Genomic DNA, 15,335 nt, shown 5'->3' with positions numbered 1-15,335 from the left:
CTGAAACATAGTAAAACAATATATCAGCACATGGTCAATTGCCTTATCAGACACCCTCAAACAACAGGAGACACAATATTTAATGGCCAACATTACAGTTGAAACACACATAAAAACATTTAGAATGAATACCAAAACCATGCATACAAACCTGACTCTGTGAAAAGAGCAGGCCATCTATGTACCATCTGGCTTATGGCAGGGTTGCCTTGGACAACTTCCTTTCTGCGAAGAGCAAATGTCATATCCATCTCTTTCTTAACCAGGGACCCATTTGGCTTTTTCTTCATCATTTCATGGACCAGAACCTGACAAGCTCCCTCCAAGTTGTGTTCCTCCATCCCCTCAGGATAATCAGGAAGAAAATTTATTTCACCTTTCCTTAGCTTCTTAATGTCTTTGTTGGGAGGTTCACCACTTGGAGAGTGCCTTCCACGTTTACCACCATTAACAGTGACATCAAGTCGACCACACTGGCGCATTTTGGTTCTATAATTACCCATCTTGAACTTGAGACTGTTTTTCCATCCATCCCACCCAGAGGGTGACCCTGTTTCTTTAAGGCATGGATGTGTTTGCACTAAAGCTTTTGCAACAGTTTCAAACTCTTCCTTTGTTGGGTATGCTTTAAATGCATACATTGTCTCTGCCAATTTTTCGAGGATGTCATGTTTCAGTTCTTTTGTCACTTTCAGATAGGTGGCATCCCTGAGATACAGCAGGTTACCTTGACTGTATTGAACAGTTGTGTGTAATGTCTGGACTTTAAAACTGGACTTGTGTATGTCTAATGTTTCCTAATTAGCCAACATTACCGTACGTGTCCTTTTGAGGGACAATGTGGTCAATTTTATGAACTTACCAGTTTCAGTAGCATAGCTAAGAAAAACGGCTGGATGGCGTTTCCTCTCTCCTTGCACAGAGAGCCCGCCTCGCAGAACCCGGTCGTCTCAGTCGAACTCCCGGTGTGGTATCTACGACGGCGAAACTCGTTAACAGTGATATTTTATTGCTCACATAAAACTGCTAGAGTGAGCAAACTGGTTCTAGCATCGGAAGCAGGTTAATTTGAGCGATGAAAATCGAAAATTGGAAGAGTTTCCACTGCTACCAAACAACCCCTCCCCCACCGAGGAAAAGCAGGCTAGTGGACAGCCAGTTAGCGTCTTAAAATGTCCGTCGAACCTGTTAACGTTAAACGTCCTACGCCTCACAAAGATTAAAACAAAAAGTCAATTTCCTCACCAGTAGTTTCTCGAATTCACGCAACAGCACTAACGGTTGCAGTACGGTCGGAGAACGGTTCACGGCGGTCTGACTTGGACTAGGCGTTGTACGTGGTCGCGGTCATAGACGTTTAGGTTCCCGGCATGCATCAAGCCACAACGTCGTCACGAATCAATACCTCGCTGTACTTTATTTTTATTTGCGCTTTACAGAGTGGCGTTGTTAAACATAAAAGTGGATGTTTTTTTGTTTGTTTGTTTGATGTCGTCTTCTTTCTTTATGTTTTAGTTTTTTATTATCCATTAGGTTGTACATGTGTATGAATGAGTAGGCTATGATAGCCTATAGAAAGTTAATAAAAAATAAAATAAAACAAAACTAAACAAAAAACAACTTAAAAGCAGATAGTCCAGTACTGCAACTCGCAACTGCGAGGGCCTCTCATAACTCAGTGGATTTAAAAAACAGAAGTGGTGTGACAAAAACTTAGAAATTTAAGGTCATTTGACTTAAAATTATTCATACATTCACAAATATCTATAGATTAGTAGAATTTGCTCAGGATTGTTTAGTAATGGCATCTAACTTAGATTTTTTAAGTGTATTGTAATTCAGTTTTTAATTAGATATAAAGTCCGGGCTAACAGTGTATATATTACATGTGTTGGCTTGATGTTCCTTAAAGACAACATTGATTAGCCTGGAAAAAGTTCTGTTTTACTTTTATAAGTTCAAGTGCACCTCATTGTGAGCTTAAATGCTAAGATAGCAGCTAATCTTGATTTGTATTTTCTAGTGTGTGTTTGTTGCAGAACGTATTGAAGTCTTCCTGTGAGACATTTTGCTCCTGTTTTCCCAGGTACATATTATTATTATTTGTATATGTGTTATTGTCCACTCCTGTTTGCCAATTTGCTCCATGCTGCCATGTGTGTGTGTTTGTCGCAGAACGTATTGTAGTCTTGGATTCAGGGCTCAGTTGTTCCCAAGCAAGGAGGAAGTTTCAACAATTTGTGAAGCATATGATTGTATCAATCATGTTTCTAAATGGGAACATATCATAAAACTGTTGTCGACAAACTCAGTTTGTTTGTAAAGTTTTTTTGTTTGTATTGTTTTATAAAGTTTGTATTCTGTTTTACACAGTGTCCCAACTTTTTGAAGTGGGGGTTGTTTCTTGCTTTAGTTAGTTGAGAGCCTTAATCAGTTTTAGTTGTTGCTTTCACTGATTCTTAAAAACAATCACAAATTGATTTCATTTCGAGACTTTTAACTTTGAAATACTGTGGGGTACCTTTGCCTTGTGTTTACTCATTAGCCTGCTTTGCAGATTAAAATTTTCTTTTTTTTTCATTTTATTTTTCTTTATTGACATCCAGAATCAGACATTCACATCTTGTACATCATAAGTGCATACATCTTACATCTGTTGTCTGCCCCAGATGCCAAAATAGCATTTTTGTTTTTCTTAAGAAAAAACAAACACACAAACAAAAACATGTACAAGTAGGGAGTGATCCTTTTCATAAAACACAGTCATTGGTTCATGAAAATAAAATCTGGCCTAGGGGGTGTGACATATTTGACCCAGTTTTCCCAGTACGAGGCAAATTTCTCCAAATTGTGATTGACAATGCTGTTAACTTCTCCATTTTATAAATATCCATTGTAATGTCCATTCACATATTTAAAGTTAGTCCTTCCTGTGATAACCATTTCCTGGTAATACTCTTTACAGGCCACCAGCAAGATATTTATTAAATGTTTATCTCTTTTTGGCCATTTCACAGGCATGTGTCCAAAAAACTTACTCTACTTACTAAACTTAAGTCTTACTCTATGGGTATTACACATTTGAAAATATGCTGTTGGGCATTATGTATCTCTCTCCAATAGTCCTTCATGACAGGACAGTCCCAGAAAACATGATAATGGTTTGCACTTTGATTTCTGCAGTTCCTCCAACAGATAGGGGGGTTATTATCATAGAGAGATTTCTGAGAAGGTGTAATAAGGTACCTAATCAGGCTTTTCCAGCCAAATTCCCTCCACTTTTGTGAGCTGGTAAACATTTATTGATGCTTCCCTATTGTTGTCCATTACTAATCAGATATAGTTATCCTTCCTTCCTTTTTCCATTTTATTTTAATATATGACGTTGAATATGGTGAATCTTGAATTTCCCTCGGGATCAATAAAATATCTATCTATCTATCTATCTATCTATGGTTTCAAATCCAACAATTCCTTATACAAGCATGAAATAGTTCTTTCATGCTTGTATAATAGTAGTTTCAGAATCATAGGCTTTTATAAACAATTCACTCAAACATGTGCTCTCTTTGTTACATTTTTCATCTTTTTGTCAAAATAGTGCCGCAGATATCAGTAGAAATCTTGTTTTTCTAATAAATGTGACCCTTTAAGAGTTTCAAAACTGAGTATTTTTCCATCTTTCATTATACTACATAAGGTTGTTATACCCTTAGCTATCCTAAAGTCCAATTTATTAGGTGTAAACTCTGAGTCATAGGCACACCATTTAAGAGTAATATATCGCAATATCGTTCTCGAGTTCATGTTCCTTTATGATAGTTTTCCATGTTCTAGGGGTCCATTTTACCCATGAATTATCACAATTATTTATGTAGAGTTGTAGGTTGTTATCAGCTAAGATTATCTGTATGGGGATGGAGGGAGTTTTTTCTTCAATAGTTTTCCATTGGTTGCACCAGTATATCACTGCTCTCATCTGCGCTGCCAAATAATAATATCTAAAATAGGCCAAGTCCCATCCTCCCTTTTATTTAGGTAGCTGTAAAGTTTTGAGATGGACCCTAGATAGCATTTTGTTCCACTAGCTAAACTGGTTTTGATTAATCTCTATTGGAAGGGTTTGAAATAGATATAAAAGTCAAAGTAAGATCTTACTCTGACTTCTTACTCATCGACTTACTTAGGTTGATGCCTAAGTATTTAAAAGATCCTGTTTACCATGCTAAGGGGTAACTACTTCTCATTCTACCTGGTGGATTATAATTATATGCGATTAACTGGATTTTACCTATATTGATTTTGTACCCTGCTAATTGACCATACAGCTCAAATACTTGCATCAATTTAGGTAAAGAGTGCGTCGGGTGCCCAAGGGTGCCCTTAATATCTTCATTTTGTCTAATGTACTGAGCTAGTGGTTCCAAATATAGTGTGATGAACAATGGTGACCATGCGCAACCCCTTCTGGTGGCCCTTTCTAGGGTAAAACTATTTGATAAATATCCATTAATTTTAATCCTAGCAGTAGGATTGTCATATAGTGCCTGTATGGTTTTAATAATTGCATCATGGAAGCCAAATCTATGTAAGACTCTGTAGAGAAAGTTCCAGTTGACTGAATCAAAGGCCTTTTCAGCATTTACGCTGATCACAGTTGCTTTGATTTTATTTTTTTATTTTAACCCTAACCCTAACCCTTGTGTTTGGCGTTGATGTATGAAATCTGTTTGATCATTATGTATCAGTGTTGGTAGGAACTCTTCTAATTGTTTGGCCATGATGGAGGTAAATAATTTAGAATCTATATTAAGAACAGAAATTGGTCTAAAAGATCAGCACTCCATTTTATCCTTGCCTTCTTTTGGTGTGGCTGAAATTATTGCCTCCTTCCAGCTCGGTGGCGTTTAAAGCCCAAATCAGTGCAGGAAGTAAAACAGGTATTAGTTCTTTTTTAAATTCCTTGTACCACTCAGCTGTAAAACCATCAGGTCTTGGTGACTTGCTTAATTTAAGCCGACTAATTGAAACTTTTAATTCTTCTTCAGTTATATCCGCAGTCATTATTTTATTTTATTCTTCATCTAGAGTGCTTAAATCTATAAGATTCAGGAAGCTGTCAATTTGGGTTTCACTCCCACCAGGGACTTCAGAATATAGTTGTATAAAACACTTCAAAAGTTTCCTGAATTTCATTTAGTTTATTTTTTTATCACTTTTGTTCTTATTTTTACTTATTTTATAAATTCCATTTTTAGCTATCTTTTTTTTAGTTTCCACGGCAATGCTTTTATAGATTTAGATCCACTTTGATAATGTCTCTGCTTCAGAAACATTAAGGTTTTCTTAATTTCTTGTGTGGCCAAACTATTAATTTTGTCCCTGATATTTCTAATTTCTCTTAATGTATCTTATGCCAAATCCAATTTATGTTTTCTTTCTAATTCCTTTAACTTGTTTTTTAAGTCCTCTATTTTTTTTTATTCCTATTTCTTTTCTTAAATAAAGATATTGCTATAATTTTCCCTCTTAGAACAGCCTTCAAAGTATCCCATAGCATGGGAGGTGAGACCTCTCCAGTGTTATTGAACTCTAAGAAAAGACTAATTTCAGATTTAATTTGAACCTTAAAAGACAGGTCATTCAGCAGACTTGAGTTTTTTTGACTGCAGGTTAAAATCAACGGATAAGTATATTGGTGCATGGTCACTTAGATCTATTGTCCCAATTCCAGAAGTATGTATTTTATCTTTGTCCTTCCCAAATGTTATGAAATAATCTATTCTTGTATAGAGAGAGTGAGGAGAAGAATAGTGAATGTAATCCCTTCTGTTAGGGAAAAAGCCTCGCCATATGTCAGTTAAGCCCACCTCTTCAAAAAGTGTGTTTATTTTCTTATAAAGGGACTTCCTTTTGTGGGTTTTTCTACTAGACAAATCTAACTTTGGCTGTAGATGTATATTTAAATCCCCTCCACAAATCAAAAAGCCTTCTGTTTCTGTTACCATAATATTAATAATTTTTTGGAAGAAACTGATTTCACTTTCTGGAGGTGCATAAACATTCAATAGAGTAACTGGATTCCCATTAATCTTTCCCCTTAAATCTGCCCTGCTTATCACCCATTTCAAATACTTTTTCAAACTTTAGCTTGTTTGAAATGAGAATAGCAACTCCTCTCCTATGTCCTGATTTCTATGAAGAATAAAACAAATTAGTAAGGCCCATTCTTTTAATTTTATGTGCTCCTTATATGTCAAATGGGTCTCCTGTAAGTAAACTACATGGGCCTGCTCTGTCCTCACTTTAGATAAGATTTTACTACATTTTATTGGATTCAACAGCCCATTGACATTAAATGAAATAAATTTTACTTTGTCACTAGCCAGATGTATTTACTTGTTAGTGTACCAAATAAACAACATGAGACTGAACAGATTTACTCCCTGAACAAACAACAACACCAAACATGGGAAAGAGATAAAGACAGAAATGTGATTCCAAGGCTGGGATCTCTAATAAATGACCCTGAGGTAAGCTAGATGAAACGTCTAGCTGTGGGGGAAAGCCTCTCCCGTCTATGAGTTGTGGGCCCCAACCATGGCACTCAGAGAAATAAGGAAAAAGGTCTCTGTTCATTTCACAGAAAATGAAAAGCATCCCTCGGCTGTATATATTCTCATTTAGCTGGGGTCGGAGTATAGATGCAAGTGTCTTTAAGTAGACACAGCACCACCTATGTTAGATTCTGTTCAGCTCTCCAACACTTTGACAGTCCGTCAAAACTTATTACTCCTGTGGAGAGGGTGAGAGCAGCCTTCTAAAGGCTTGCAGTCTCTCTCATACTTTGCTCACGCCTCTCACCTGTCTCTCTCCGTCCCCACTACTTCCCAGGCAGTGTGGGACAGCTGCTCAGCCAGACTCTCTCTTGGTGTAAACACGCTGACTGGCAGCCCTCTATCCTTCATAACTATGGTCGCCTCCTACGCTGTCTGATATAGTTGTGTCCCATCCTCATAAAATACATAGTTTAGCCAGGAACGGAGTCTGGAAACGAGTATTTCTCTCCTTTAACACTCGCTTCGCCTCAGCATATTCCTTTCTCTTCTGCAAGACTGCAAGGGGGTAATCTTGGTAAAAATATATTAAACTCCCATTCAGAAAAACCTTCTTCTTCCCACAGGCTTTGTGCAGAATGTCTTCTTTAATCCTGTATTTGAGGAATTTGACCATTACTGACCATGGCTTACCTTCTCTGTCTCTGTCTCTATCTCTAGCGTGTCCTGCAGTATAGTTTCTCCACAAACAATCCCTCTGCTCCTTCAGGAACATTGTATATCCTTAAGTTCTCCCGTCAAGATCTCCCTTCATGGTCAATTAGCTTATTTTCTTGTTGATACATGACTTTTATCATCTTGTTCAGCACTTGCTCAATGTTTTGAACCCCGTCTTCCACTTTTTCAATTCGTACCTCTGCCTCCGCAACATTTGTGATCTCTGATTTAATATCATTTAGCTGTTGTTTTGTGTCTTTTTGGAAGTCCCAGATCTCCTCCAGAACTTTGCATAGAGTGTCTCACTCTGGCAGGCAGACAGATTGCCACACAGAAGTCTGCTCCAACTTCCACACAGCCAGTACTTTACCTCACTTCGCCCATAATTATCTATGATATGTATAAAGTACTTGAACATTGTTCCATTTCTTTTTTCTGCTAAAGTTTAACCATTCTGGTGGCAGCTGACAAATCTCACAAATTAGAATAGGATATCTGCTGATATGACAAGTGCAACAAAGGGTAACCTTTGTTGTAAGTCACATCAGGCCAACATGAAATTTAAAAAAAAAAAAAATTGTTGACCGCTTCTAACTATAGTTTGGAATTACATTGTACTGTGTAAGTTCAGTTCCATTCAAGGTAGTTCAAAGTATTTCATCCTTATCTTCTATAAACCCAAAGGTAAAGGTGCATGTGTTAATTATTTCAGAATCAGAATTCCTTTATTTATCCCCGAAGGGAAATTCTTTAAATTCTTTATTTCCAGTGTAACACAAGCACTGGGTATAATCATCAAATAATGAGCCTGTAGGATGAGTTGCACTACGATAATCTCTTCTAAAACATGTTCACAGGATTTAAAGTGAGCAGATCTTTTGTTGGGCTATGAGGCTATTTACTGCCAGAAAACTGGGATGAACATTATTTTCCAGTGGTAGGCTAATCAAAGTTTAATCTCTGTGTTGTGTTAGAGTGTTAGAGTTAAAAGCTATTTCAGGTGTAACATGAATACATCATAATCTGTGCGGGTTGGATTAATTTCAGACTCCTGGGAATTCCGGGTACCTCACATGACGGCAACGCTCCAGCTGTATTGGTCGAAGGCACGTGTCTGAGAGGCCCGTAGTACAACGTCATCGCAGCGATTTACAGCCAATCAGAAATGAGAATCAAAATCCGTAGTGAAAGTATTTGAGCAGCGTCTTTATGAGGTCAATTCAATAGGCCTACTGCTAGAAGCATCAATAGCTGTAAAACTGTATGCAGGACCCCCACCCTCCCCCCAGAAAACAAACGGGCTTTACTTTCTTCATCTGTTTTATGGCATATTATTTAACAAAATATTTCAGCATTTAAACTCAGCCACGAGGAGCAGGCTTTTTCAAGAAACCGGAGCATGATTTTTCTTTTTCGAATCTTGTAACATCAACTTACACAGTGTGCCAAAAAGAAATTAGTTTTGCTCATCGTCGTTTAGTTTTATTTCTTTTTTGAGCGAAAAATATAGGCTATTAACTGGTTGATAAGATAGTGACCAGCCGCAGCACACATTTGGAAATAATACTTTGTAGAAAGGCGCAGAGACAGGTGAACAGGCTCCACCATTATGGAAGAAAATGCTCGACGAGGACCAGAGCGCCCGGAGGACTCCGACGGGGAGTCGAACCGGGAGATTCAGCCTCTCCACCAGCCACCTGGAAATCAGCAGTCCCACAGGATCACAAACTTTTACATCGACAACATTTTAAGACCGGACTTCGGACGAAATGGGAAGAACGGAGCTTTGGTCCAGGATGGAGATAGAATGGGAGTTATTATACCAAGAGAACTGCCTGAAAAAAAGTCTTCTAAAACGGGCAACCTGCAGCAGGGTGGAGCGGGAGGCCAGGAGGAGAACACGGGAGCATCCGACGGCCGGCATCCGGACAATGAGGCCAGTGGGCCTGATCTGATAGCCAGTGAAATGACTGTGAAGGAACGGGGTGGCGGCGGGGACGGCTGCCGTAGCTCTCAAGCCAACTCGACCCTTACAGCCAAGCCGATGCTGTGGCCAGCCTGGGTTTATTGTACCCGTTACTCAGACCGTCCGTCATCAGGTTGGTGGCGAATGTGTGCGCGCTATATATATATATAGTCACTTAAAAAAAACAAACAAAAAAAAAACAATTACCAACTATCAACTTGTAATTTAGGATCTAGCATCTTCATTGTTTCATAGGTACAATAAAAACGAACGAAAATTAGAAACTAATTCGAGTTGCTTTGGATGATATTCGGTCTTGGTTTTAAGATTACGTGGAATAGAAGACAGTGTGTCAATGAAAAGTCTTGTATTACGAAATATCTACAAGTCGAAAATATAAAAAATACAAATAGATGAAGTAAAACCAAGTTTAACGCCATTGTTACTCAGTCTTCTTTGTTGATCCACATTAGCATATTTTTGACAATGGGGGGGTCTAAAATGTGAGGGTCGTGAGTCCCAGAAGAGAAGAATTCGACGTGAAATGTTCAACAACATAACTTCAAAGTCATTTCACATCTCAACCAAATCAAAAGTGGCGTAATTACTATGAGATGATTGAATTTGAAGCATTTTGCAATCCAGACCGTGAGCACTTTGTTCCATTGCTGCATCGCTCTGTTTTGCGCTATGTTGCTTTATCACAGTTTTGAAATAAATATTTTTCCGTTTTCGTCAATTAAGCGAGTGGTTTTCTATGAGCTAAGGTTATTTTAAAAGCGGAGGCACAACGCTATTGCACATTGCCTTTGTCATGATTTAGAAACGCAGTGATCATTAAATAATTTGGTGTATATAAACCAGCAGCCAAGTGGGGCAAAGGATTTTGCAAAATAGGAACGTTTGGGAAACTTCAGAACGAAGCAAAAACAGTCACAAATAAATAGATACAAAAAGTTTCCATCTAGGTTCAGGACCGAGCTTAGGGAGATGATTACAAAGAGCCTATCAAATGAACCATAACTTTAAATCAGTAAATAATTCTGTTTATAAAAATTTTAGAAAATATAAAATAGTTAAGTGTTGTGAAACCACACATAGTCACTTCAGAGGGCTCATAAACACCTCTTATACCTAGTATATAAAGTGTTGGATGGCACAGTTGATTTAAGCCTTCAATATTTTACACTTAAAAGCTAAAACAGATTTCCTCCTTTATTTGCATTGTTTCTTATTTTAAAAAAACTACAAATGGGTTGGTGCTCTTTGGAGGAGAGTAATTTCTTGGAGGGTTCCTATATTAATTGGAGGGGAAAGAGGCGCCTAACTACCCCATCATATTCTAACCCCACCCCCATCCGCACCCTCGTTCTCCCATTCTCGCTAAAGTCTCTTGTAGCAGAGCCGGATGTTGGAGGACATGCAACCACCATGAAACCTAATGGGTTTAGTATTGCAGAATATCCTCAATTTCTTGCCTAGTTGTACTGGGAATTATCTATCTATCTATAAATAGACCCACTAAACTGTTATTCCACTACTTACTTTAATTACGGTACTATATCTATCTATATATAGATAGATAAATAAAAAAATAACTTGACGGAACCATTTTTGGAAGCGAGGCCTAAAATGTGAGTGTGAGAAAGATCATAGGCACTAATCAGTGTATATTTTTTATCTTTAACTCCATTCAAGGACCCAGATCCCGCAAACCAAAGAAGACGTCGACGCCAAGTAAAGAGGACAAGCGACCCCGGACAGCCTTCACCGTAGAGCAGCTCCAACGGTTAAAAGCGGAGTTCCAGGGCAACCGGTACCTCACCGAGCAGCGGAGACAGAGCCTAGCCCAGGAACTTGGCCTCAACGAGTCCCAGATCAAAATCTGGTTTCAGAACAAACGGGCCAAAATCAAGAAAACCTCCGGGAATAAAAACTCTCTGGCGCTGCATCTCATGGCACAGGGACTGTACAACCACTCCACGAACAAGGACGTCAAATCGGACAGCGACTAGAGGAGACGGGAAGGGAGGGGGGTTCTGAACCATGCAATAATTACATTTCAGCACCAGCATTCATATTTATTCAACCAGAGATGATATTGTGACATTTTGAGTGTATTTGTGACAGAGTAAATGTGAGTTTTTAGGCTATATATGTGTCCTCAGGGCTGTAGTTATGATGATGCTCAATCCCAGTCAAACATGGTGCTGCGTTCTGTCACATTCATAAATCAGACACTTTCATGTTGTAGCCTACACCTGTTACAACATACAAACTAAAGTCTCTCTACATTCAGAGTTCCATATGCAAACATCCATGGATGCATGTGAACTGTTTATACCCACACAACGTATATATGCCTACATCAACGATGCAGAACACAGTTTAAAATTGGTTGTCATTACTGAGGAACAAGTAGGTATAGTTTGTAGACTACTTGGATGGTGCTGAATAAAGTTTTAAAAGTTTACGAATCACTGGCAGATGAGGCATCTAATTTCAGATAGGCTTTATTATGTTCGCAATGAAACGTATTTTTATAGAATTAAAGATTACCCTATACATTGCGAAAAAATAATGTAAGGACTGTTACGAAAAATGTGACAACTGAAATTAATTCAAATGAATTTTTGACATAATTACTGGATTCATAATGTTAGCCTTCTTGAGTTTCCAGACTCAGCGTTTTACCTACGTGCCCGTGAAAAAAAAGGAGGTCGAAATAGACAACCAAATAGGGGTAAATCAGGAACAAACAAAGGTCAGTCAAACTGTGGACTGATCTTTAGCCGGATGTTTACAGTGTTTACAAAGTGTCGACATATGAGAACACAGAGTAGGTAACCTACGTGTTAGAAATTTATTGGCCGCCATTATATTTAGACTAATATAAGAACAGGCTGTATTTTTTTCAGTCACACACGCAATGGACGCAGAGAAACTTTTAAGAATCGTTATAATTATCATTAAATTGTAGCGCGGCGGCAAGGTAAGATATGCGGCAAGTGCTACAGAAAATAGACTGGCCATGTGTCTTTTATGTTTTTTAAGAGGCGAGGCATGAGGATTGTGTGCCTGACAGCAGTCGCACGCACAACAGCCCATTAGGCTCAAGTGTTGTGTCTGATTAACTTTATTTTAAAAACTAAATGCTGAAATCCAAAGATTTTTTTCTGCTGCATTCTGCATTTTTGTATTTTCTGTCTATGAGAAAATAGCTTACTTAGTGCCATTCCCGTAGCATCTGACTTCATTGACTCGGATATTTTTCATTGGTTTGGTTCTCTTCGTTTTTACTGTGTTATTTTTTGCTGAAGTGCTGTAGGCTAATGAATGTTTCCGTGCAGGTCTGGTTGTTTTGATGTGAAAGTAGCTTTCTATATTTTAAGTGCGCCATTAAGTGCGACGATTTCGCAAAATACATTTTTTTGTGAACGTGATGGCACAATTTGTATCTGGAATTAAAGGTCTACTTTATAAAACATGTCCGGTTTTTATTAAACAGTGTTTAATAAAAAAGGTCATTAACTAACAATGAACCCACACGCAACACTTAATTATAGCTCATTCCAGTCTTGATTTGAATTTATTTTAGGTTTTAGGTAGCCCAGTGCTAAAAAAAAAGTAAGATGGATTACTTCAGTATAACATCAAACATCCGTTTGGATTTATTTATTCATTTAAATTAAAGCGTATGGCACATTTATTTGAAATGTCCAAAGCCAGGCTGTCATCAACAAGGAACATTCTTTTCATTTATCCCCAAATGTGTGATGACTTCGACACTGCAATGTCCATAAATCTATAGAATCGGTTATCACGTAGTCTTAATTGTTCAAGAAAATAGGCAAACCTATTATTTGTTGTTAATAAAGACCTTTCTATTTTTTATTAACGATACAATGGAGTGTTTACCTAGCATCTTTTTTTCCACTTACTTATTAACTTTTCTGTTTGAATGCTACACCTGACAGGCCTTTGTCAGGTCTAATGCACCAGGATCTAAACCAAATCGCGGAATTACTATGAATGAACTATGAATGATGTTTTTGTTCGTTTGTTTATTTGTTTTGTCATTTTCTCTAAGGGAAGTCAGTTTTTCTTGCATTTAGTTACAAATCCAGACAACCCAACCTTAAAAGTTACGTAAATACGACCTAAAAATATTTAGCTTTATTAAAAAAAACAAACAAACAAATACAACTGTGTTTTTTATCACGAAATTGACATGGTTTTATATCGTTATTAAAATAACGAACACATTAAGGAGTATGCCCCGCCTCCACATCTGAAGTTCTCTTTTATATGATTCTTCATGCAAATAATTTATATCATAACGGTGTGATGGTAAATAAAAGATGACAGTACAAATCTGACTTTACAGAAGATTATTTTAGTATTAATATGCTAAGAACAATAAAAAATGATGAGCATAATAATGAGAAAGCCCAAGAAGATAGAGAAAACACTTGCCTGCATACCCAAGTAACGTGCAACAATACCTCCACAACACTATTGACATTGTTTCATTAAAAATTATACTGCACTTGTCACCAACGCCAGCTGTGTATTTTTGTCAGACTTCACTTGACCTCAAAACATTTAAATAGAAATACTACAACTTCTATATTTCTGTCTTGACATCGCCTGCAAGTACAATTCAAATAATGAGGTTATTCTGCCATTATTTTCTCAAACAGCTGAAAATATGAGTGTCTATGACAAACACAGTCATTATGATGAGGTTTAGATCAGTATTTACACTTTAACTAATTTTGTTGCATGAAGAAAATTAAAAACACATAACATATCAGAATTGAACGTATTGTAATGTAAAGCTGCATATTTAGTAACAGATTCCTGGGAATTCATCCTTGAAAAGTATATCCCTACAGGTAAAAGCAAAGCCACTCTAATGATAATGAGAATGACACTATACTATAGTGATAGAGCATGAATAAGGTTCTCAAAAAACAAATGGTTCAACAAATGAGAACAGACCTTTGGTAGCATACCTTTTACACCCATAACCTAAATGTAGAAAGTGTGAATTTATTCATTTTTAAGAGTTATTCACAGAATTTTTGAGAAAGTGTTTCTGTAGGCTATTTAGTTTGGCAATTTCATACTATCCAGAGAAGTGAAATGCTCCTGTCTTGTATAAATGACAAAGAATACTGATATCTGTCAGTATTCCATCAGCACTTACATGACTGAACAAAGATGTGAAAAAAAGACAAGTGAAATTTGTAAGCTACTATTTGTAAATTTGCAAACTACAACTGTACTTGGTCATTACCCTGATTTGTTTCAATATCAGTTTGTCTAATTCAGACAAGAAAAGGCTGCTGCACAAGTTTGCTGGTTAAAAATACACACAACTAAAGTCAAAATTATTTGCAAACCCAAATACCCACTCCTTCCCTTAACTAATCCATTAGCCATATTAACCTAGTCCATCAAACAGCATCAAACATATCTGCTTGTACCTGTGTGTTCTGACTGATGAGGAGAAACTGTTGAGGAAAATGGAACAGAAAGGGGAAAAGAAATATGGAGAGCAGAAAAAGTCAGAGAGTTGTCTGTAACTTGTCCAGTGGCAGTTGCAGCACCATTGACCTGGGATCTGTGAATGGCAGCAGGAGCCCTCATCTACATTTCCTTTCTTTGCTAACTTGTATGTGGAAGTAACGCCCAACAGTCACTGACTTGATGAGCTGAGCTACTCTTGACTTGGGAGAGAAAAGCTATGAGCTGGGTTTCTATGCACAGTGTGGGGCTGTCAATTGAAAGGGGATGACAGGGGGTATAAAAGGAAGGCTGGGGGTGGGGGTGGGGTGCAATGGAGAGAGAACCTGGATGAAGGTCAAAATGCTTTGGGTGTCCATGCAAAAAGCAGCAGGTGACCACACAACCGTCAAGAAATATTGAGAAATAGACATCTTTTTCCTGGGGATACAGCAAATTCCCAGAGGGGACATTAATTTGTGTTCATCATTGTACTGATGTTATGTATCAGTTATATTCTGTTAAATTGAAAACATATTTCTCAAATTTGTTGTTATGGTGGGTCTTTTTGAACTGAATCCAAA

At 37.6% G+C, this 15,335-nt stretch overlaps 1 protein-coding gene across 1 annotated transcript; it reads left to right on the top strand.

Annotated features, from left to right (window-relative positions):
• Nucleotides 1–8,633: 8,633 nt before the first annotated feature.
• Nucleotides 8,634–11,608, top strand: LOC124070070 (homeobox protein engrailed-2b-like). Its single transcript, XM_046409703.1, has 2 exons — nt 8,634–9,373; nt 10,939–11,608. Exons 1-2 carry the CDS (start codon nt 8,884–8,886, stop codon nt 11,253–11,255), a joined length of 807 nt encoding a protein of 268 aa, XP_046265659.1. The 5' UTR covers nt 8,634–8,883; the 3' UTR covers nt 11,256–11,608.
• Nucleotides 11,609–15,335: the final 3,727 nt, after the last annotated feature.

The sequence above is a fragment of the Scatophagus argus genome, chromosome 13 (assembly GCF_020382885.2).
Source record: "Scatophagus argus isolate fScaArg1 chromosome 13, fScaArg1.pri, whole genome shotgun sequence".
In the NCBI taxonomy this organism is placed as follows: domain Eukaryota; kingdom Metazoa; phylum Chordata; class Actinopteri; family Scatophagidae; genus Scatophagus; species Scatophagus argus.
Note: the sequence above shows the minus strand (reverse complement) of the source record. Positions and strands in the feature narration are given on the sequence as shown.

Excerpts from the sequence above, each read along its gene's own strand:
- LOC124070070 (XM_046409703.1), top strand. The coding sequence starts at position 8,884 with ATGGAAGAAAATGCTCGACGAGGACCAGAGCGCCCGGAGGACTCCGAC. Across the intron at positions 9,374-10,938 it reads CTCAGACCGTCCGTCATCAG|GACCCAGATCCCGCAAACCA; the intron begins GTTGGTGGCGAA and ends ACTCCATTCAAG.